This window comes from Aptenodytes patagonicus, chromosome 11 (assembly GCF_965638725.1).
Source record: "Aptenodytes patagonicus chromosome 11, bAptPat1.pri.cur, whole genome shotgun sequence".
Taxonomy (NCBI): domain Eukaryota; kingdom Metazoa; phylum Chordata; class Aves; order Sphenisciformes; family Spheniscidae; genus Aptenodytes; species Aptenodytes patagonicus.
The window spans coordinates 21,348,815-21,371,773 of NC_134959.1; the positions used below are offsets into that span (position 1 = coordinate 21,348,815).

At 47.1% G+C, this 22,959-nt stretch overlaps 1 protein-coding gene across 2 annotated transcripts in view; it reads left to right on the top strand.

Moving 5' to 3' along the window:
- GNAO1 (G protein subunit alpha o1) overlaps positions 1-22,959 on the top strand; it is a 149,182-nt gene that overhangs the window by 38,205 nt on the left and 88,018 nt on the right. For both annotated transcript variants that reach the window (XM_076349384.1, XM_076349383.1), the window contains exon 3: positions 12,663-12,804. In XM_076349384.1, coding sequence (XP_076205499.1) covers positions 12,663-12,804 — 142 coding nt within the window. The remainder of the gene's footprint in view (positions 1-12,662; positions 12,805-22,959) is intronic.

Here is a 22,959-nt window from a genome sequence, read left to right on the forward strand (position 1 = left end):
GATAAGCTTAAACTCTGACAATCGGATGTGGAGTAAATTTATTACGACGCAGATTTACCAGATCTTGCTGGATGCTTTATAGTGCAGTTCAGACGGTCGCTTTGAACTGTGATGCATCATCTTCTCAGATACTCTTGGGAAAGACTTATAGGCATTTGCAAATTAAATCAATAAGGAATTTCTCAATTGAAGATGAGGACATGGGGGATGACGAAGACTGATGAAAGTAGGAGGAGGAGCATACTCATTTTCTGAGACGTTTGTCACAGTGGTCGCTTCTCAGCATAATGGGCAAACACATTTACACATGCTAAATGCAGTTCTGCTCTCAGTTATTGTGTCTACCTAGAAAGCCAGCGGTGGCTTGCTGAACCAGAACTAGTCCCATGCACCAGTGACAGCTGCTCGCACCATGGCACCTGCTGCTTCTGCCAGGGTCTGGTGGCCACCAGGCAGTGCGATAGCAGAAGGTGATGGGGAAGAGGTGCCAGGCGTGCTCTCTGACGGCTGTCCCGAGAGGCTCGCTTCCCAGCAGTCTCCGCGTTGTTTCTTGGTAGTGCAGCACTCCTGGGGCTCCCATTAACAGAATATGGGCCTGGCAAGGAGAACTTAAGTGCCAGCCTGGCTCTAAGCCAGGCTTTCAGATGCAAGAGAGTGTCTGGCCAGGGTACCCCAGACACTTGATTCTTGATCACTCCCTTGTCTGCTGGCAGGAGCTGCTGTGCCAAAAGCTGACATGAAGCTCTAGGAAAGTGTGGGGACCTGTCCCTCACCCAGCGAGCATGGGAGAGGCTGCCTCTAGCCCTCGGTATGCCTGGGGGTAAGGGCACCCTAAGGATCCCATCAGGCTGGCTGAATCACCCAGGAACGCAGGGGAGCTCCTCTGCTTTCTGCCAGTGGCCAGTCCTTGGTCCACTGGTTGTATAGGAACTCTACCAGTTAGAGCCACCTCCTTCTCTCCTGCTGCCACCGAGAGGTCACAGGACAGTTCCTGGATCTGCTTACAAAGCCCCTGCTCACTCCTGCGGAGCAAGGACAAATAATTATTATTTGTGTTCTTTTGGCAGTGGTGTATTCATTGTGGCATATGTTTGTATTCTTCCACTACTCAGTAGAGGCATGGGAATATTTGGCAGCACACTGCCTCCCAGTTCCACCCAGTGCCCCAGCAGCCTCACAGGCAGGCACTGACCGGCTGTCCCGGCTCAGGGAGATGGGGGCACAGAGAGACACACAGTGGGACCCCAGAGCAGAGCCCTTGGTGTCCTCTGTGCCAGGAAATGCCACAAGACACCGAGGATGCCCGAGGTCTTCAAGTCCTTTTTCAAACAGTATTGCATTGGAATAGCTTGGCTGGAAAGCTTGGGGAAACATTGGGCAAAAATTGTTCCTTCTTCCTTCTCAGGGCAGTTGTAGGTGGGAGACTTCGAGCTGAGGCAGGGCCTTCCCCCATTGCCATGGATAAGGTACCTCTCTCTGGATGCATGTGCCGAGTTAGACCAGTCAAGGTCTTGTCCCCCATGGGTATTTTCTAAACATCAGCTGCATTTTAGAAGCCCTGAAGGATTAACGTTATTTGACTGAATCCTTGTGGCAGGTGTCAGGGAAAAGCTGTGCATTTGTCTTCCCTTCAGATAACCTGTTCTCTGAGTACAAGCGTAGAAGTTATGATTTAAATATATCCAAATGCATGTAATTAATCACAAGTGCAACATACCTCCTTCCTGCTGCAAAACCTTATTAACAGTGTGGGCGGAATCCTAAAATACCATATCTGCCATGTTTCAGCTCAAACTCTTCAGCTTGGAAAGCCTCAATGCAGCCAGCAGATCTGAGCAGCCAGGCTGCAAGAGTTCATACCCGTCACCTGGCGTTACTGAGCACAGGGGCCCAAAGCAAACTTTCACAACCTCCTGTTTGGAGAGGTGTCTACCTCTGCTCCATCCGAGCCGTGTTTCAGCTGTAGGCAGACTTCCGTGAGGCTCCAGTAAGTACAGCCAGCAGAAACTTTGCAGCCCCACTGCAAGAAATACCACAGTTAGGAAGGCAAGGTTTGGTTTTATGCTGCCTGCAGCGGCAGGAGCGACAGGCCAAACTGCTGTTCCTCTGCCCAAGACTTTTACCACATCTACACCAGACCTCCCCATTTTGATGGCAAAATTTTCCATCAATGGAGGATCCATTGCAGTCTTCAGGGATTTTTTCCCAGCAGCCAGATACTCTCCCTCGGACTGTGATCTGTGGGGTGTGGTACTTGATTATATCCTCTAACGGAAAGGCAGCACATTGCAGAACTGGGAACACCATGACTCAAAGATCTCTGAGCTGAGATTAGTGGAGGCTAATGTCAGCTTGGCAGCACACCCAGGAGCTTGTGGCAAGCACGCTGCTCAGAGCTGGAGCCCCTGAGCTGTAATCATGCCAGGGAAGATGGACAGGATACGAGGAATGGCATAATCGCTCTTTCCAGAATTGATTCCTTCTCAGCTTAATGTGTTAAAACATCTAAAGTACTGAAAAAACCCCCATCTGCTACCAGAGCTAATCAAACACATCAATTATTGCTTCAGAAAGACAGTTGCTGCTAGATTTGATATCCCAAAAAAGCAAAGCTGCTTTAAAGCATCTTTTTATTTTAGCTGAGTGTTTTCATGACAGCACATGATTCCTAATGAGCGCTAGTACAGCTAGGACACACAGAAAAAGATGTCAACTGTGCAAACATCAGCTCTAGACACAGGGGAAGTAACTCTGAATCCCAATGGATTTCAGTAGAATGGGGGGCTTTGGAAGCCGGGTTTGTCGCACGAGGGCTACAACCAGGTACATCCTACCAAAGCCTTGCTTTGGTACACTGAGAGAGTCGCACACTGACCCTTAATATCTGGGTAAAATACACAAAGTTGCTCTATTCTTATTGTGGGATTTGGTGGTGGTACTTGATTGTGAGGATGAAATGCACGGGGCGATGAAGAGGCTGTGTATGTACCTTGTTTCCTCTATTGTCCACAGAGTATTTGGTTATGGAGAGCAACATCTGAAAAGGTTTTGAAAGGCAAAGTCACCTTCCAGCTATCAAAACACTTCAGATGAGGCAGATGGGAAAGCAAAAATATTATTCAGGTTCGGGCAGTAAAACTGACATTGAACCCATTTGCCTCATTTTTCAGGCTTTGATGATAGTTAATGACAGCTTACAGAAGTTGTAAGTGATCTAAAAAAGCCATAAAAAGCTGCTTTGTGTCCTTGTTCAGGGGATGAATTTAACAAAACCATTTATGGGGCTTTAAAACACTGTTTTGACTTTCTAGAACCAGCTGTGGGATGATCCAGCTGCAGTTGGATCCCCCTTGCATCTAAGAGAACATTTAAGAGGATTAATCCCCATAATTTTAATTCAACAAAATGACCTTATGTAACATTACCGAGGAATTAATGAGAATTCTCTCATGTGGGTCATCACCGACCCGCTGGATTTTTTTTCCCCGGGGGGATCTCATTGGTCTCAGGCAGAGCGTGGACAAAGTAGATATTGACTAAGTAGCACATGGCATGGGATCAAAAGATAAGTCACTCGGAGCAGGAACCCTTTTTCCTTCGCTGAATTATTATTTGGGAATGCACAAAGAAGAATGCAGCTGTCAGCCTCCACTGGTGCTATTTGAAACCCTTTTGGGCTCCGAGGCTTTTTCCGCAGAAAAATGCAATCTCATCTAATGCAAATGCTGCTGCAGGAATCTGTGTAGTCCAGCTGTCTTTTTTTAATCGAAAAAAATCCTGATCTAATTGGTTTTGACTGTGTTTCTTTGCTGTTCTTACTGAGCTGAGCAGGATGCATATTAAAGCTAATTAGGTGCACGTAGGGTATTCAATATTTGATCTTGATATTAAAGGCCCCAGGAGAGGGCACATTATCAAAGTTACACAACTGCAAATTTTCGTAAAACCAAACTATGCCAGTGGTCCGACGTTGTGTAAAACCCAAGTCTGCACAGCTCCCTGCTTGGTGCGGGATGTGGGGGTCTGGGGCAGCCTCCGCCTGCATCCGTGCTTGCGCGTTTTGCTTCCCATCTGGGCAGATTGGGCTTTTGGGAGCATAAGAAACTGATTTGGGGCAGCAAGAAAGAGGGTCTGTTGTATTGCTTCTGTATCAGCAAGTCTGATGGATTTTTTTTCCCCTGACTGCACCCCTATGCCATCATCCCCTATCTCCGTGCTTTAGGGGAAGGGTCTGAGGTTTGGTTTTGGTACTGAGCCAGCCCTGGGGGTCAGGTCCTCAGCACGTGTGTATCAGCGTATCTGCACCGGCCAGCACGCAGCCTGACCTTCATGGGAACCAGCGGCTCCCTGTAAACGAGGTGCTCGTTTATACTGTCATTAGCACTTGGGAGCAGGGTAGTGCATCTGGGTACCGTGACTCCTCTGGGCACCAGTGGCCACGGTCTCTGTAGGAACAAAGCTATCATTAAGGTGACTCGGTGGGTAAAACCACTCCTGTGGTTGACTCTGTGCACAGTTAGGCTCAGTGCGGATAATACTTGTTCTCATGCGTAAGCCACGGGATGCTTAATTTCCCTGACTTTGTGTTGTTAAATTTCAGAGGATGACTATGTCCCTGTTGAATTTGGGTGGAGTACTAACACAGTAGCTGGATTTGCTCTGCCTGCTCAGCCTTGCCTTCTTTTGAAATATCAGTAGTGGTGCCTTTCATTTATCAACAGTAATTAATTACTTTCAGGATGCAGTAGACTGTTTATGCTCTTAAACTTGTTTTATACACACACTTAAAAACAGAGTGTTTCACTCCGCTGCTTCCTGTTAGAACATGTAAATGCTGAAACAGTCCGCACAGAGCAAAGATGGGAAGGGTCGTTGGTGCGTCCCAAATGCAGGGTACAAAAGCCAACCCAGACCCCCCAGTCTGATGAAGGACACGTGGCAGGGAATTGAGCATGCAGTCCAGGAAATCATCTCTCCTCTCAGCTACAGTGTGCAACTAAAGTGGGGATCAACCCTCAAGACAACCCAAAGCCAAAATTAGGCGTTGATGTAGCACTCAGTTAAAAAATAATAATAATTTTAAAAAGACTAAGAGCTGCTTCCAAAAAGCCACAGAACTGTAGGGACACAGCACCACATTGGGAGTTTTCTTTAGTGCACTTGTTTCTGGTTTTGGTCTGTATTAAACTGGAAATGAGGAGAATTCTGCATATGTTTTATACACCTGAAAACAAGCCGAATCAAAGGTTTTCAGGAAGATGCAGTATCTAGCCCCTACATGTCTGAGAATATCATCATCGTTAAGCTCAATAGCTGCTCATCTACAGGCAAAAAATAAGATGGCAGCAACATCCATTCTGAGTATACAGAAGAGAATTCCTTACAACAACATTTTCTAGCTTTTTGGCCAGCAGTTAAGGTGCAGAAGCACATGCCTAGCTTCAACTAGACCTCATGAAGGCATTGCTATTAGGCACAAATTTAGCTGCCTTAGAAGAGCAAGAATGTTTCTGCCCTGTACAGGTCCATGAAACTTTTGCAATTGATTTGAATAAGCTCGACCATTTCCAGGGCTGTAGACTTTGGCAGCATTTCAGTCGCCTGATGGATTTGCTTATTTTTTAATATGAACCAGCTGGTTAGTTAGAATAACGTCTTTGCATGCAAGAAATACTTTGGTGGTAAGACTTCAGTTTTGAGTGACCCAAAGGTATTTCCTCCAGAAAGGAGATTTCCCCCAGCTGGGAGTCTATCACAGGGCTCCATCAGTATTTCTTGGACTGGTATTAAAAATCCAGGTTGAAAAAATTATACTTTTTAAAATGAGCTCTGTTTGCAGTTTTTAGATGACCCTGACTAAGGAAGCTGTTTTTCTTTTCAAAAAAGCGGGCATGTGGGCAAACAGTCATCTTAATCTCCATCTCGGAGAATTTCTTGCGGGAATAGAATGTACAACGTGTCATTCAAGCACAGCCAGAGTGGAAGAAGAATGAGAGTTTTGAGAGGTTTTCACCCTGTCACGGAGGTCTGAACTGTGCTTTTGCAGTCTTTGAAACACAAGGTCATGGGCATCTGCGTTGATTTAGTTCAACATAATCCAGGAGTTTTTAATCGCATTTCAGGCTATTAAATGAGTGAGAAGAGAATCACTGGAATTTAGCTTCATAACTCCCCTGTAAACAAATTTTTTAACCTCATATCAAGATAAAAATAAATTTAAAAGTAGCTGATTACTTCTAGCAGAAGATTTTCCATCAAAATTTAATCAACCCCTTCCCTTCCCTACATATTAAAGTCAGATTTTTGCATTATTATTTTTCCCCATTTGCAACCAAAGCTTACGGAGTTTTCTTCAATATTAGTCTTTTTTCTTTTGACTCAAGGTCTGCCCAGTCTCACCAGAGTAACCTGCTTGATTTTGGTATGAAACATAAAGGATTATTTTTGAAAGAAAAAGAGGGGAAGAAGGAAGAAAAAAAAATCAGAAAAGTTTGCCGAGCAAAAATAGATTTGTATGTGTGTTCGTTCCAAAATTCTTCACATAAAATCCGCCTTGGATTGGTCTATACCCTAAACATATATGTATGAATGGGCATCTCAACAGCCTGAGCACAAATGCATCGGTGGGCCAGTGCCAGTTGTCCCTCTCACGCCACCTCCCTTCTGCCATGGCCCAAGTGATCTCCTGCAGTTGCAAGCAGCACTTTACACCCTGTAGGCATCTCACGCTCTTTGCATCAGCTGGGAGGTTTTCCCTGCACACGTAGTCCATGTGGACTTCAGGAGCTCCCCAGGCAGAGCACTCGGGAGACCTGAGCTTTCCTGACGTGGACAGAAATGCTGCAGAGGAGCACACAACCATCCAGGCTGAAGCGGGGCTGCGGGTGCTACGCAGGGTACCACTGCCAGCCAAAACCAGGTCAGCTTCCTAGAGCCCCGAGAGGTGAAACTCATGGCTGTGGCACCAGGCTCTGTAGGAAAGCTGTGCAATGACCTTTAAGTACCTTAATTTGTCCAGATGAAGGTGAGGGCTGATGACTGCTCTTACAGGAACTGGACCGTTCATTTGCAAGGTATTTGCTTGTGATACACTTCGAGTGTAATAATCTCCTGGTGATTTCTTGCCTGGTTTTATTCAAGCAAATCACTGTAATTTTAGGGACGTGCATTGATATGGGAAAACTTCATTCAGCTGGAAACATCTTGCTGATTGAAAATAAATCACCTTAGGTAAAACAGAAACAGTATGGGATTTATTTTCTCTGGTAGGCAACTGGAAGTCTCCACGTATGTCTTTTACAGTGATGCAGACAGTTTGAAGCCACACAAAGTTCCCTGAATTTAGCAGGAAACATTTCAGAGACATTGGCTTGAGGTTTTGGAGTGATGACAAAGTGCAGGAGATGAGGCAGGGCTGTGTCAGTCAGGAAAAGAGAACCTGCATGGAAATCTGTGAAAGGGATGGAGGATACCGAGCGCTGGAAGGAGGAGGGGGAGCAGGGGCGTCCACAACAGGCTCCACTGCTGAGCACTGCCATCTCTCTCCCTCTGGCACAAGAAAGGCAAGTTTTGTAAGATTAAATGTCTTCAGACCAGCCGTGTTTAAGGAACTTCTTACTACATACTTACAGGCTCTGATGGCGCCATCTCAGAAATACAAACACTTCTCCTTGAGAGCTCGTGGAGGGCAGGTGAGGTACCAGAAGAGAGGGAAAAAATGTAAACATGGTGTCTATCTTTAAATATAGAGGGAGAAAAGAGGAGTAAGAATTATAGACCAGTCAACTTCTAGAAGCTTTCAAGAGAATTGAACTATCAATCAAACAATTTGCAAGCACCTAGAAGATAAAAAGGGAGATGAGTGACATCCAGCATGGATTATACAAAAATGAGGCATGTTAAACTAATCTCATTTGATTTCTTGGCAGAAGTAGGAGAGGAATAGTTGGTGCTGTATCTAGATTTTGAGAAGGGTTTGACACGGTCCCACTTGACTTTCATAAAGTGACCTGGAAAAACAGTCTAGATAAAACTATTTCAGATCTTACACAAAAATGCATGAGTAGCACAACTAATTCCCAAAGAATACAGTTACCGGCGGCTCATGGTCAGAGCAGAGGACTCTGTCAGCCAGGACTCTGCAGGGTCTGCCAGGGGTTGATTTTCTTCAAAATTTTCATCAATGACCTGGATGAAAAAACATAATTACCCCTGGCAGTGACGTGGAGCTGGGAGAGGCACTTCAGCATATTAGATGATAAGCTTTACAGCTTAAAATTATCTTGGCAGGTTAGAGAAGTGAGGGCTGAGTCTAGTCGGGGGCACTGTGCCTCAAGAAGGAGGAGGACCCAGTTGGAGAAGGTGTAGGGAAGAGTCATTGCACTTACTGAACCTGGCTTAGGTTGGAAGGGCTGGAACGAAAGTGCCAGAATAGCTTGTCTGGAACTGGAGCAGGGAGGGGAGGAAATTGTAGTCTGTGCTCCAGGACGTTTTCAGGATAGATGGACAAGTGTTCCCCCCAGGAGTGACCTAGGGAAACTGGCTCCTTGCTTGGATCAGCCCAGGCTGAGATCCAGCCCTACTGCGCTGGAGCTGTCGTGTGCTTTGTTCAAAGCTGCCGTTTCACAACTGCTGGGGCAGTGCATGTCAGCAGGGACATACGGCAAAATTATCTTTGGCTTTGCCTTTTTAATACATTCGTTTTGTAGTGAAAGGCTGAAGGCATGTAAGTGCTTTGTTGAATGGAAGCCAAAGCGAGCTGCTACGCAGAATGCACCCCCTGTTTCCAAGTATTTAATTTATTTTGTAATTAAGCAATAATCGCTGTGGCACTGGGCACTTCTTCAGGATTAATGACTTGCTGGGGGACGGCAGAAGATCTGATCTGCAGTGGAGCCATTTTCCCCAGCAAATACCTGTCTGTTAATGCCATTCTAAAATGAGTATGACAACATAACATGCAAACATGTGGGTTTTGCTCTTAGCAGCTGAGGGATAGGGAGCAGGCATTAATAGGTACATTAGACAATCAGGTTGCTTCAGTTGTCTCTCACCATTCCATTCAGAGCACGGTGTTTCGTTAGTCACTTGGTGAATGAAATGGCTTTTTAATTGCTCAGAATCACTTTTAAAAATTACAGCATTGTCTCCACCCTCCACAGCCCCTGGGGATCCTCTTAAATCCCTCTTCTTCCTTTGCCCTGGAGAGAACCGGCTCTAGTGTGGCAAAGAGGAACCTGCCTGCAGCAGTTTCCTTTGTATTTCAGACACAAGAAAAAATACAAGCCATTCAGAAAACAGAGGATTCACATTTTTAGTGCTGAAAACCCTGGGTTGCCATTAATTTGCGCGTTGCTTAAGGACCAGCCCACCCTGCCTGAACCTTTAAAGCCTTCCCAGTCTTGACACACTGCTCAGTTCTATTAGTTCCTACACACTGTGCATTTCTAATGGTCACAGCTCACTACAGTATCCAAACCCCACTGCTTCTTGTGTCCAGCGGCACACAAGCTGGCTCAAGCCATCCCCCTAACAATATACCTCCCAGGAGTGTTGTCGGAGCTTTAGATGTCCTCTAGGCAGTAAAGCACAATAGCAGGCAAGAAGAAAGGTATATCCCAAATGGGTGAGTGGCGGCATGAACATTTCCAAAGGACTATGGAAAAAGCTGCCACGGGAGTTCAGCCATCAGATCGCCAAGGCAAGCAAGAGGAGAAACATTTGCTAAAAGCATATAGGACAATAAACCAGTTCACGGTGTCCTAGCAAGTTTTGGAACGGCACTAGTCAGTGGGGATTTGCTTGCTCAAATATTAGGTAATGTGCTAACTGCATGATTGATTAATCCGTAGGTACTTCCTACAGCAAAACTTCAATACCGGCATCCGCAGCGCTGCTTTCAGTCACTGTGGCTGCCTTCCTGGAGAGATTTCACAGAAGAACAATCAGGGTGTTTTTTTCTCCACGCTCTTTTCTGCCCCCTTTAAAAGTAACGCTTTTATGTCTGTGCTTTGAATGATGTCAGTGTGTTGCCCAGTCAGCATTATGTTCGCTGAGGGATACCAGAACCACTCTCCATCGCTTAATTCTGCCCCTTCAACACAAGGAACCCTGTTACTTGATAGGGAGCTTGCTGGCTTGGAGTATTTAGAAACACTGAGTATTTAGAAATGAAAATGTCAGGCAACAACTTAACGGTGCAAGGCCAGAGACAGTTTAAACTCTGAAGAAGACCAAAGCTCGCCTCTTTCCCTCTACAGGTGTTCAGCCCTCTTTTTGCCATATCAAGTCCCTAGCTGATGCCTGTCAGTGAAAGGCAGAAACAAAGCCAGCCCGAGGTGCGGGCACCACTCTGATCTCCGCCAGCGTGGTCAACGGCTGGACCAAACAAATTTCACCTGCATCCTCTTGTGCCCCTTACACTGCCCCTTGTGCCTGTTCCTCTTCTCACCCCTTTCATATCACCCTCTTACATTTCCTTCTCTTAGTTGCCCCAGAACCAACATTTAGTCCCCTCTGCCCCAAAATCCAACCCTGAGCCAACCAACCAGAAAGAATGAATTCTTTCTGGTGATGCTTTTGCTAACCGCCTGCCTGCCTCCCACAGGACCCCTGCTCTGCCAAGCTTCTTGCTGTCATGCTCATAGCTGGGAGGAACTGGTGATGTACAGTCTCTCTTGAATTCAAAGGGGATTGATGCAGATCCTTGTGCTTTGTGCCAGCCATAACTCTTCAGGTTTCACTGCAACTTTTGACAAAGAACACATTTCCTAGAAGTTCAGCAGCTTCTCTGAGTAACAGTAAATGATCCATGAGATCCAGTGCCAACACACGGCTCTGCTGGCCCCCCTCCTTCCCCGTTACTCAAATGCTGCTATTCCAAACCTCGGCACAAGCACTGAATTCACACAAAATACAAGGTCTGCTATTGCCCATAACTCTTCATCAAAATCAAAACTAGCTATAGAAAAAATTGGCAAGTCTGGATTTACTAAGTCAGAAAGGTTTTCATCCACCCCTGCTCTTCTCAGCCTAGGCAAGACAAACCAGCAGCCCCTCATGCTGTTTCCAGCATGCCAGCACCATTCCCCCTTCCCGAGCATGGGACTCTGCCCAGTTCCTTGGATCAGTAGCTTAAAAATTTCCTGGACACCAATTAATTTGAACTACTGCCTGTCTTGGGCTGTATTCACTTATAGTCATATTTTTCCAGGACTCAGAGGGTGTTGGAGCAGCTCCTCCCAGGAGCCTAGTGTTCAGTGATGAGTGAGCGAAGGTTGTCGTGGGGAGAGCAGAGAGTCGCTCGCTTGTGTTAGAAAACCTTTCTGTGAGCTTCACATCACGGGAAGTAGATCTGTGTCTTTGTCAGCATGTTTCTGTCAGCCTTGTTCTTCATGTAGTCATCTGTTAATAACACGGGGCTGGCATCCAGCCCCGTTCTCCACTGCCATCCCAGCACTGTATCTATTGCAAGCTCACTATGATCCCCGCTAGCGCTCCCTCTCCCCAGGGGGATGCCAGCAATGGTCAGGACCTTGGTTTGTGTGTATCTGATTTAGAAAAAAAAGGAAACAAAAATCCTGTTACAGACAGGTTGTTAGGTTTTATCAGTGACCAGATCTGTTACTGAAGGACTCTCTGTTGTCCAGTGACATCTGAGGATGAGCAAGCAAGGACTTCATTTCAGCTAAGCAGATCATCCTCTCTGCCAATATTTAAGAGACAGGATCATAACTTATGTCTTCACTGGGAGGAATTATTGTCAAACACAATTAGCTCTGCAAATCCTAGCTCTTTTCTAGACACACCGGGGCTTAGTTCTTGAGTTACTTAGAGATGAAGAAATTATAGGGGTCAGTCTTCTGATCTGAGCAAGGAACTGCAAGAACTCGCCCCGTCAAATAGTTCCTTTTGCAGAGTTTAACAGGGACTAACGCACAGAGCATCCAGCGTGCGGAGCTGATTGATAGGACTGCAGGTCACATTCCCATGTTGCTTTGGGAAGGGATGACATAGCATGCCTTTAGGCAGAAAAACTTCCAGCACTGTTTTTAAAGGAAGGGGAAGGAGGGAGGAGCTGTGAAGGGTTGTAAATACTTGAAGTGCTACACAACTAAGTCACTTCCCCTATCCACGCCTGTGTCCTCATGCATGCAGGGGTATTTCGACTCTGATTTCTTTTGTAAGGCACCCCAGGAGTTACTATGAAAAGGGCTAGACAAGAACTAGGGTTTTCTACCACTTGTTTCAGTGGTTAAGATCTGATCTGATGGTCATTGGAAGCATTGAACGTACTTCCACAGACCTTGACAGGAAAGATAATGTAGGACCTGGAAACCTCCCCCCTGTGACCAGTAAGCATGCGAACACGAGGCTGTCCAGGCTCCAGCCTCCAGCGTTCACAGTTCGGTTGGGAGGGAGGTACCGTGTGCACCAACCTGCACAAAACCTCCTTGAGAGAGAGCAAAAGGGATGCTAATTCCAGGCACTGGGCTCAGACACACTACTGGTGAACAACCAGAAAGGTTTAAAAAGAAATGCTGACTAAATTAAGTGAATCAAGCTAGCAGATGTGCTCTTCAAAACAGCACAGCTCTCTTTTAAATGTCTCCCCCATTGAAATGACATTCTCAAGAGTTTTTTGTCCTTTGCATTTTCTTTAGGATCATCCACGAGGATGGCTTCTCTGGAGAAGACGTGAAGCAGTACAAGCCAGTGGTCTACAGCAACACTATACAGTCACTGGCAGCTATTGTACGTGCCATGGATACCTTGGGCATCGAATATGGTGATAAGGAACGACGGGTAAGTTAAAGTCACCGCTGCTTGGGTACAGAGAACTGAGCACCTGGAGACTCCAGAGCACAAACAGGAGGTGTTTGCACAGTCTGAATACCTTGGAGGGAAAAGGAGGGAGTGGGGAAGATTTACATCACCGTTGTATGCCCATTGCACATGCAGTTTGTGCAACAAACAGAGGCATAGCCACAATTGTATATGACATGCCATTTGTACACCTACACTAGGAAGCGTAGCCCTGGGGACCTCTGTGTCACAACAGCCACAATCTCTCATGCCCTGGCACTAGCCAGGCCAGTACAAAAAAAATTCCTTTATCTAGGGACAGCCTAGATAAGTACTGACAGACTTGGGGAAACAGTGTGAACATGTGTCCTGTCTACTGTGCATGTGCTGGAAACACAGGCTGCAAGAAAAAATGTCTCAAGGAGAAGTCTTGCTGCTGTTCAGATCCCTTCCACCAGCCTGCTAATATAGGAAAGCTTTTAGGATTAACTTGACTTTTGCGGGGGCTTGACTGGCTTTTACTCACACATCCCCCATTCAAGTGTACCCAAACAGCAATTTCGCTTGCAAACAAGAGGATGTATCACTTCATTGAGGTTCGTATGGACAGGGTCTTAGGCAGCAGTGTTAGCATGTGTCTTATCAGAATAACTCTGTGATGTCTGGCAGCCTTCTCATACCACACACCTAAGCCAGCCTGTCCTTTTACAGTTGCTACCCTGTTGTTACTTTAACCGTCTCCCTATTTTTAAACAGTGGCTCCTCTGTGAGGTGCCCCTGCCAGCCTCTGCCGTTCCTTTTTGCATTTCTGGCTCAGACCAAGCCCACACGGAGAAAGTCAGAGCCCTAGAGAAGTCAAGACCACCCTTTTTGCATGCTCCCATCCCGGAGAAAGTAAAACTACTTGGTTTCACTGGAAATAAAATAATTTCAGATTAAAGACCTGGTAAAGGCAAAGTCCTGTATGCCACTGAGTTTATCGTGACTATTTTTAGGTAACTATTGAATGACAGATGTACAACATACCCCAAACTCCTTATCTGGGGGTTGATAATAAAAGCATTCGCTAGAAAGGATGCCAAAATCCTGCTGTGGTGTTACTGTATGAAGAGGTACCTTATGTCTCCCAATCGCAAAGGGGTATTTTGATTTCTTTGCATCTAGGGATTTTTCCCACAGGAACTCTAAATCCTGGAGACATTTCCATCCCAAATGTAGAGATGATACCATAATGGAGTTCTTGTGAGCTTGCCGAGAACTAATGCTGATGGCTTTCGAACTGAATACATTAATCTGTTGATTACTTGGTGACTCAGCTCTCAGCAAGGCAACGTATCTTGTCTCAGCTAAAAACCTATGCCCAGGAAAACAGAAACAAATCATTCTCCATGTCTGATAAATAGTCTGTGGCAGACAGCTTTAAAATGTAAAATTTCTTTTCTTTTTTTAATGCCTGAAGTCCTAATTTGAGGAGGGAAACTCAGCACTGCTTTAGTGCCAGGCCAGGCAAAGTACAGGGTGTGGAGGGGGAGAGCTGTTATCAGGACTGCCAGGAATGAGAGATGGAGTACTGGGCTGCACGAAATGTCACGTCTGTTCATATTCCTATGGAAAAGATGCCAAACGTTCTTAGGATCATACGATAACTCGGGCTGGAAAGGAGCTCAGGAGGCATCTAGCCCAACCTTCTGCTCAAGCAAGGTCAGCTCTGAGGTCAAATCAGGTTGCTCAGGGCTTTATCCAGTCGGGTCCAAAATCCTCCAAGGATGGAGACTGCACAGCCTCTTCGGGCAACCCGGTCCACCGCTTTACTGTCCTCACGATGAAAAGGTTTCTCCTTATGTCTTCTGTGAACCACTCTTGTTTCAATTTATGCTTCATGGCAGTAGGGATCCTGAGTTACACCTTGCAAAGTGAAAAGCAGGTTAGATTAAGTTCTCCCCAGCCTAGTTTCCCCTAAGGTACTTAGTCCTAGAGGAATTACTCCTGTCTTACAATGGTGTCATGCTGACTGTGTACAGACAAGCCTGCAACAAACCACTATAAACCAAGCAACAGTCTGGGAGGGCTGATTCAGCGTATCTTCTCCTTTTGTAGATGGGAGAATATTCCTTCATCCAGCAGCAGATGGAGGGGAAAGAAACCAAGTCTCTCAGGCTGTGGTCTTCCACTTGCTCCTTTCTCTTAGTCAGCCTCCACAGAAAGTTGCTGGTATTAGTATGAAATAGTATTTATTTTAGTCTTACGAAGAAGTGCATGGCTTCTGCTACCCCGCTTTTGTTATTAATGCACAGCTGCTATAAAGAGAGGCCATTAAACAGGCGATTTGTTGAGTATTATGCTACATGGTTCATCCCTTTTCAAGCAAAGCTTTTCTGTTTTGAAAGTCATTCCTCAGCCAAGGGTTTCCAATGCAAATCTTTTAGTGGGGGATTTTCCCATACTCATCACTTAATCCCCCAAGAGAAGAGAACTCGGGAAGGGGAGCCGGGGCTGCAGCTGCTCGAGCCTGCTTCAGCAGCAGGGAAGGAAGGGGCACCGGCCCAGGACAGGTTTTCCCCAGGGACTGCTTGGCTATTACAGCTTCCCCCACCCTGACTTCACTGGAGATGCATCTGCCCCTGTATCCCTTCCAAATGGCACCCTGATAATGTTTGGAGCAAAAAAAACCCCTCTCCTACTTAATAAATGCGAATGAGATGATTTGTGCTTTTGTTATTGAGGTAAAATAACCAAATCCTCTCTCACTGTTCTCATTTTTCTTCTGCCCATAATTATACCTCCAGTTTTTAGTCTAATAGAAGCAAAAGACTGGGGGAAGAGTCCAGACTAAATCCCTTAGCTTTTGTCAGTCAAAGTGACATCAGTGTAGGAAATAAGAGCTAAAAAGACAAAACAAATCATAAAAAGCAGACACTCCAGGTCTCGCTGACCCTCTCTGCTGATAATGACCTGTTCCCAGGTTAAGAACAAAACAGCCTGTACGTGGGATTTCACTTTTATATGTGCTCCTTGTTCAGGGGAGCGGGTTTTCTTGCAGGTGTGCCTGGCTCACGAAAGGCTCATGGCCTGCAGGCAGCACCTAGGTCCTTGTTTCGTATCCTTCAGCACAGGGAGGCAGGAGCACGTTCTCACCGCGCACAGCTCAGAAGGTCAGTCTGAAACTCCAGAAAAGCTGTGCAAGTGCAAAGTCACAAATCCTTTACCTGCTACAAGAGGGCAGGCAAAAGAGGAGCAGTCAGTGAGGAGACAGGAGCCGGCTGCGGGAGGAGCAGCATCCATGGGTGTTCCTCATCTCCAGGGCCATCACTGCCCTAGGTCTGGATCCCCAACTAGCCAAGAGCAAGGGGTTACACGAAGGAAGAGGGGCAGAGGCTTGGTCTCGCCTGGCTACTCAAGACCCTCCAGCTGGGCCGTAAGGCACTACTCAGTCTTTACCTTTATAATCAGATTAACAGGCAGGAAAGAGTCAGGCCATAACATGTAGCCTCTGGATTAAATGGCTCTCTAAAGTGCAAATGTATTAATAAAGCAAGCTCCTCACTGATTCCCTTTCAGTGTACCCAGGCGGAGCAAATGGGAAATGGAGATTTAAAGCCAGGAATCTAGAAGTCAGTACAAGTGTTTGGATCTGATCAAGCAGGAAGGGCAGGGAAGTGATGCATTTTCATCTCTCCATTTGAAAAGCCAGTTCCGAAGTCTGGCTTCAGAAATCCCAACCAGAAGCGTAAAGTCTCTTCCATGGCAGGTCAGTGCTGACCTCAGAAGCTGCTTGGAAATGCAGCACCTACCATCCCACTCGGGCAAAATGCCAGAGCTGCAGCCAGGCTGGGGGGTCTGGGGGCGTCCGCAGCTTGGAGTGGTCCCAGGCTGCAATGAGCCTGCCCAGGCAAGCATGCCACCCCGTGCAGGCTGGTATGAAAAAGAGCCGTAGAGCGTGTTCATATTAGCATAAACCAGACAGAAACAGGTTGAAATTGTTCAGAAATTACTCAGCAGAGAATCCCAATATCAGTCGCGTGGCTCAGGTACAAGTGTCTGAGGTGGCAGGGTCCAGTGCTGTGGGGTCTGGAGGTGGCAGGCGGTGACCTTCAAATTGAACTTTTTTCCCAGTGGGAGTCTGGAAATGTCTCTGCTTCAGCTGTGAAAGGGAAAACTAAAAAGCAGCTAAAGTGTTAAAAAATTTGGGTAGGGAATTTTTTTCTTTCAGGCTTTGTAGCAAAATGTGTCTGTGGTGACCTTATGCTGGCAAAGAGGGCCACGTGCACTGGAGCTGCGTCTCACTCGCTTCTGAACAGCAGGGTGCATGCAGAAACCCAGTGCCTCCAGCCCCGTCCCCTCTGCACGTGCCGAAGGCAGTGGCAAGACCGAAGGCAGTGGCAGGACCAGGGATGCAGCCGCTGTCACCTGCTGCCTTCCAGTCGCTGAAAGGGAGCAGTGTGTGGGAGGAGCTCTCTTTCGTAAGACCCGCTCCTGTGTGACTGGCTTTTTCTACTTGTCAGCTCAAGATATTTGTGGATTTTACTTCATTTCAGGCAGGTATCTGTTTAGACCAGCTGGCTCCTACTGCGTGTCCCTAACCCAAGCTCTCTGAGAAATGCAAAAAAGCTGCTAATAACTTTGGGGAGGGCAGCCAAGGTTAATCAGGCACCACCGTGCTGGTGGGAAGCCTCTGTTTGCTGACTGGTAGCTAATGGGGTGATCTGGGGGATGGACACAGGATTCCTGGGTTTCTGCCGCTGCAGTGGGGATATGGCCAACCCTTGCTGGTCTGCTGTTGTAAGCGATGGGAACTTCACCACGGTGAAGCATTACTTAGGGCTGCTTTGTAAAGGAGCAGGATGGAGTGGGAGAAAAGGGAAAATGGAATAAGGGGGGCATTAGCCACCCCATTTTTGCCTGGTGTCAGCATTTGTCTGGATGTCCAGATGCAGCTGAAGTCTGCTTGGCAATAGCCACAGCACGCATATAACTATTCCCGCTGTACTGGGTCTGCTGGGTTCATCACTGTAACAGTCCCGGACAAATATTTCAGCCTGCCCTTCACTAAGGTGTAAAGATCTGTCACTCTTTTCCATTAAGACCAAAGCCATCTTTCTCGCTCACCTCCCTCTTTGTCCCTTCACGAGGTGCATTTCAGTTACCATGATTCATGTTTTTGAGCAGTGGAGACAAATAAAAGGCAGGGCATTTCTCGAGAGGTGGAAAACATAAAACAGAAAGGAAAGCACTTGTTATTTTCACAGCCTGCCTTGTTGCCGGGGAGATGATTGGCTCATTCAAGAAAGGCTTCTTGTTGCTGGCTGAGATGGCCAATGCATTGGGAATCATTGCTGCAAAATGAGGCTGGAGGAGAAAGAGGGAGACAGCAAAGAACAAGGGAAATCCCAGAGTAAGCTCTCTCTGCATGGTGCATGACCCACCAGCCTCGCTGCATCGATCCTGGAGTCTCTCTAACCAAAAGCTCCATCTTCCACATCCCACTAACGTATTTTCCTCCTTTTGCCACCTTCCAATCCCTTGAGCCCCTGAAAATACAAAATCTTTCCCTAATAAATGATCACAGTAAAGTAACGGCAGAGTGTGAAGACAGTTTATGGTAGCCCTTTGCACCAACTAAAAGAGCCTGAAACAGTCTACTTCCATGACTTTGCTCTAGCTCTTAGGGAGAGTCAAACTCAAAGAGATCCCAGCCAAGTCGGTTAAGACCCGTGTCCGGACCCGGGAGACCTTGCTTTGCTGCAGCAGCAACAGCACAGCTTGGCTCTGCGCTCCTGCAAAGCTGAAGTCATGGTCATCAAGTCAATGACATACAATGATCTTCATATAGCAAAAAAGATCGCCCCAGAACCGGTGTCTGGTTCACTGTAGTCATGCTACTAATAAAGATAGCATTTAGAAGGGAGACAAAATAAGCTTGTGTCATGGCTGTAAATGCATCATGGCTTGCTCTCGCAGACAGAATTTGGCCTAGAAGAGCCATCCAATTAAATAAACAGGTTGTAGGGTCGGAGGTTGCCACGTCTTCATGTAGAGTTTTACTTAGGCTAAGTTCGCCAATCTGTCCTCCTTTCCAACCCGGGTAATTACAATAAAAAACTGGCGATTCATTTAGGTCTAAAATGTGATCTTAGATCTGGCACCGCACGGATTACAGCTATTTATAGGGCAGCAGTAGTGGTGATAACAACAGTCAGAATCCCAGTCTTCTCCAAACATGTAACAGTGCTTGTGGGCAGGAAGAAATCCTGAGTTTGTGAAGGAGGGAGATGATACTGGCCCTGAGGAGAAGGGGAGGAACAGGGACTCAAATAGAAATAGCCTAGAGAACATAATAGCAGTGGAAACAGCTAGGTGCTCTAGGTAAGCAACTGAATTGCACGGTGTCCGTTGCACCCAGAGGCAGTATCAGCTAACCTTTCTTCCAGCAGAAGACTGTCAGTCACTGACAGCTCTAAAACTCGAAACTCCCCCAGGGTGGTCCCATGTACCCATTTTTAGTTAAAATGCCTAAAGAGTGAAAAAAGGCCGTGTGAAATGGAGCCGAAAGGAGGCAGGGGAGAGTGGGTGGCAGTCGCGTAGCAAGTTGGAAACGCATGTTGTGTGGAAGGCTGCTCTCTGGAAGGTGCCACCTTACTGAGCGGTTGATGTGCCAACGTGATGTTTTTTGGTCCTGCTTCAGATCGATATCTATGGTGTTGGCATGGCAACGCTTTAGTACTCACTCAAAAGTAAACACTGGGTCTGCTTTTTGGGTTCTCCTGGATGCCATGGGCTGGTGGTGAATAGGCAGCAGTCAGGGGATGAGGTGGGATAGAAGTTCACCTGGTCTTCCAGTCCATCTGCGCAGCCAGAAACCCGTTCCTAAGAAACACATTTCTAGGGAAAAAAATATTTTGATGCACTTCAGCATCATATCTAAGTGAGCCAGATGAGAATCACACCTCAAAATGCCACTCAGATCTGTTTCTCTGCTGAGCGCTTGGCGTTGGCCAGGCACTGTAGATTGGTGACACTTGCTGTCCATGCCACCTTCCCAGTTCTGAGATCAGCTTTATAGCTAACCGTCCTATAAAACCACTGACCAGAACAGATGCCATCAATTAAAATTAGCCTTTTAATTTTCTTTTGAAGAAAAACAGAGGGAAAGAGATGTCTCAGGGGATCGTTGATAAGAGAGAGACCGCAGTCATCTAGCTCCAACTCCAAGCTCCAGATTGAATCTAATCACGTCTTTCACCACCTAAAGAGGGCTTTAAAGAAGATGGTGCCTGCGTCTCCCCAGAGTGACACAGTGAGAGGACAAGGCAGCAGTCAGTGGTGCCAGGAAAGGGAATTCCAGCTGGACACAGGCTCAGGCTTGTAGCGCTTTCCCTCTTCTCTCCATGCCGTCAGGAGAGATCAGGACAACCTGCTCTTGAAGGGCCACCCAGCCCTTTGGGCATTAGAAGTGTGGAGGTGTAAGAGAGGCCTGAGGACGTTTATGTATGGGAGGATCAGTGAAAATAGGAAATAACCGAAAGGTGATTTTTAAATTATGAGTATTGCCTTCCTCTTCAGCTAGCCACCAGGAGAAAAGCTTGTCAGGTGAATTCTCTGGCATTGTTTGCTCCCTGGCTGGTGGAAAGCACAACCTCTTCAGGTGCAAATCCATCTTTAGAGCTGCTTTTTTTTACTGGTGCCTCTGCTTTCAGCTGCCATTTCAGGCTTGATTTCTGAGTAATGAACAGCACTAGTCCTCCAAAGGATCCTTGAAAAGGATCCCCACCTCCCCCAAAACTGTCCAACATCCCTGTTCACCTGTGAAAATGCAGACCCTGTGCTGTAGGGAGGTTAGTCCTTGCTTGCAAGTGCTCTCTTTTCATTGAGAGGGGAACGTATTTTTCCTCCACAAGCTTTATGTGTTTGATATTGTTTTTTTGGATGATGCAGGGAGTATTTTTAGTTTGAAAAGAAGAAAAAAAAACCCCACCTGTTCCCTTGGAAGAAGGGCTGCCTGCCTTCCCCTGTGAGATTTGTTATTCAAATGCAGCCGCAGTTAGGGCTGCAGGGAGGTGGTGTGACAGGGAAGCACTCGGCACACAAGGGAGAGCGAAGCAGCCATGGGACTGTGACATTAGCAGTGAATTAATGAGAGATGGGGTGCTGCTTTCCATTCCCACAAGATACCGGTGGAAGATGGCTTCTCTGGGAGCCCCTGGAAAGTGCCAGAGCAGGACAACACAAAAGATGAGGTGTTCAAAAATATTTGGCAGAAGAGCACAGCTGGAGCAGAGCCCCGAGAAGGTGAAAACCTCCCCGCTGCCCGCAAAGGGACTTCCTGGCAGCTCCTGGACCCAGGGTGGGATGCAGGTCAGGCGAGGACCGGCTCCACACCACCATCCGCTCCTTCCTGGAGGGCAGCACAGCCCAGCCAAGGTGGAGTTCAGCCCACCCGATGGGGCTCAGCGCAGCCGCTCCCCGCAGAGCAGACAGCAGTGGCCTTGCCCTGAGTAGCATCTGGTATCAGTGAACACAGTCAGATACTGTTTGTCCTTCTCTAGAGCTTTTCTGTCCATAAAGGGATTGGAAGACCTGTAAGCCAGAATAAAAAATTTGTCTAGTTGTTTGATGTACTGCGCAACTGAGGCACTAAGGTTAAACACACACCACGGCAGAGGCTTCAAAGATGCTTATACATGTTTCTCACTATATAGGTGATCGGGCATTCGCTAAAATCCTTCCAGAAAGTCACCACCATGTTTGAGACTGAAGTTCAGGTTGCATCTGCCTGCAGCCTGATGCAGGCAGGGTGCTGTCTTCAGGTATGATTGCAAGTCAGCTCTCCCAGCATCAATTGCAGATAACTACAAACTACTCAGCATTTCAAATACATGTCAGTTATTAAGTGGATTTATTTCCATCTCTTCTGGGAAGTGTTGGGAAGTGCTGCTGAGTCACGCTGCTTACTCACCGGTTTTAGAAGTGCCATTTAAAATATTTGTTTTCCAAATGCCTTCTATGATGTTCATATTATTTGAATGTCTCCAGATGTAAAATGAAAACATTTATACAGGGCATCCCTGGCCTTAAACAGATGTCTGGTGTGTAACTCACAAAAAGGCATAAAACAACTGTCTTGGGAAGGGACCTCTCCCTTGGCTCTATCGTTTGATGTTTATTCAGGGATTGCAGTGAGGGATAGTGCAGGCTTTGCTCCAAAACAGCAAGAGCGCAGGCAGGCTGGGCTTGGGACAGCTTGGGAGGGAGGAAGGAGAGCTGGGGCAGCTGCTCTGCTGTGCCCGGACACGTGAGAGAGGAGGGATGGGGAACACGGTCCTTGTTTACACCGGGTGCTGATAAACTTAGGACACAATATTCTCCTGCTGTGGTCTGCTCTGGCCACTGACCCCAAAGCAATTCAGCCCCCCAGGAGACACGACATCAGGTGCCCTTGCAAGAGCACCAGGTCCAAGGACACAGCTGAATCTGGGTGCTCAGCTGAACCCAGGTGCTCGGCTGCCTTGGGCTCTGCGCAGAGCAGATTTCCTTGTCAGCTTCGGCGGGGAGGTGTGCGGAGACCTCCCTGACAGCCCAGTCCTTTCGCACACTGAAATTAGCCCAGACAGGGGAACAGACTGGAGCAGAGGAGCCATTTCGTGGCCTGTGGCTGTGAAGTCCCATCCTTCCAAAAGGGGAATTTTGCTGAGCTGCTGAGGCAAGGAGGCAGAAGCTCCCACCCGATACACTGCCTGTGAGGAAATTAAAATGTGCTGATGCTGTGCCCAAGCGCCATGCCACCTTGCTCCTCCTCTAAGGGGAAACCTGTCCCTGCAAAGCGAGCGGCTGTTCCTCCTAGCCTGGGTAAGTCAGACGGGGAGGGAGCTCTTGCAGCCACTGCGGGGATGGCTGCCTTCCCCCAAACAGAAGCACAGCGAGATGGCGGTACCTCGAATGTGTCCCTCATACTGCATCGATCATGGGGATGGCAGAAGATCTCTACACATGAGGAGTTCATTACCAGAATACAGGTTTTACTGAGGCTTTTAATCAGTATCGTGTAAATTGGTAATAACTGCTTAAAGCTACCGCATGGGAACTCACTTAACAGCTACGATTACTGCTTTGACATCAGCCTCACCTACTGACTGGGGCGTGAGGATGTCTACTGGTGGA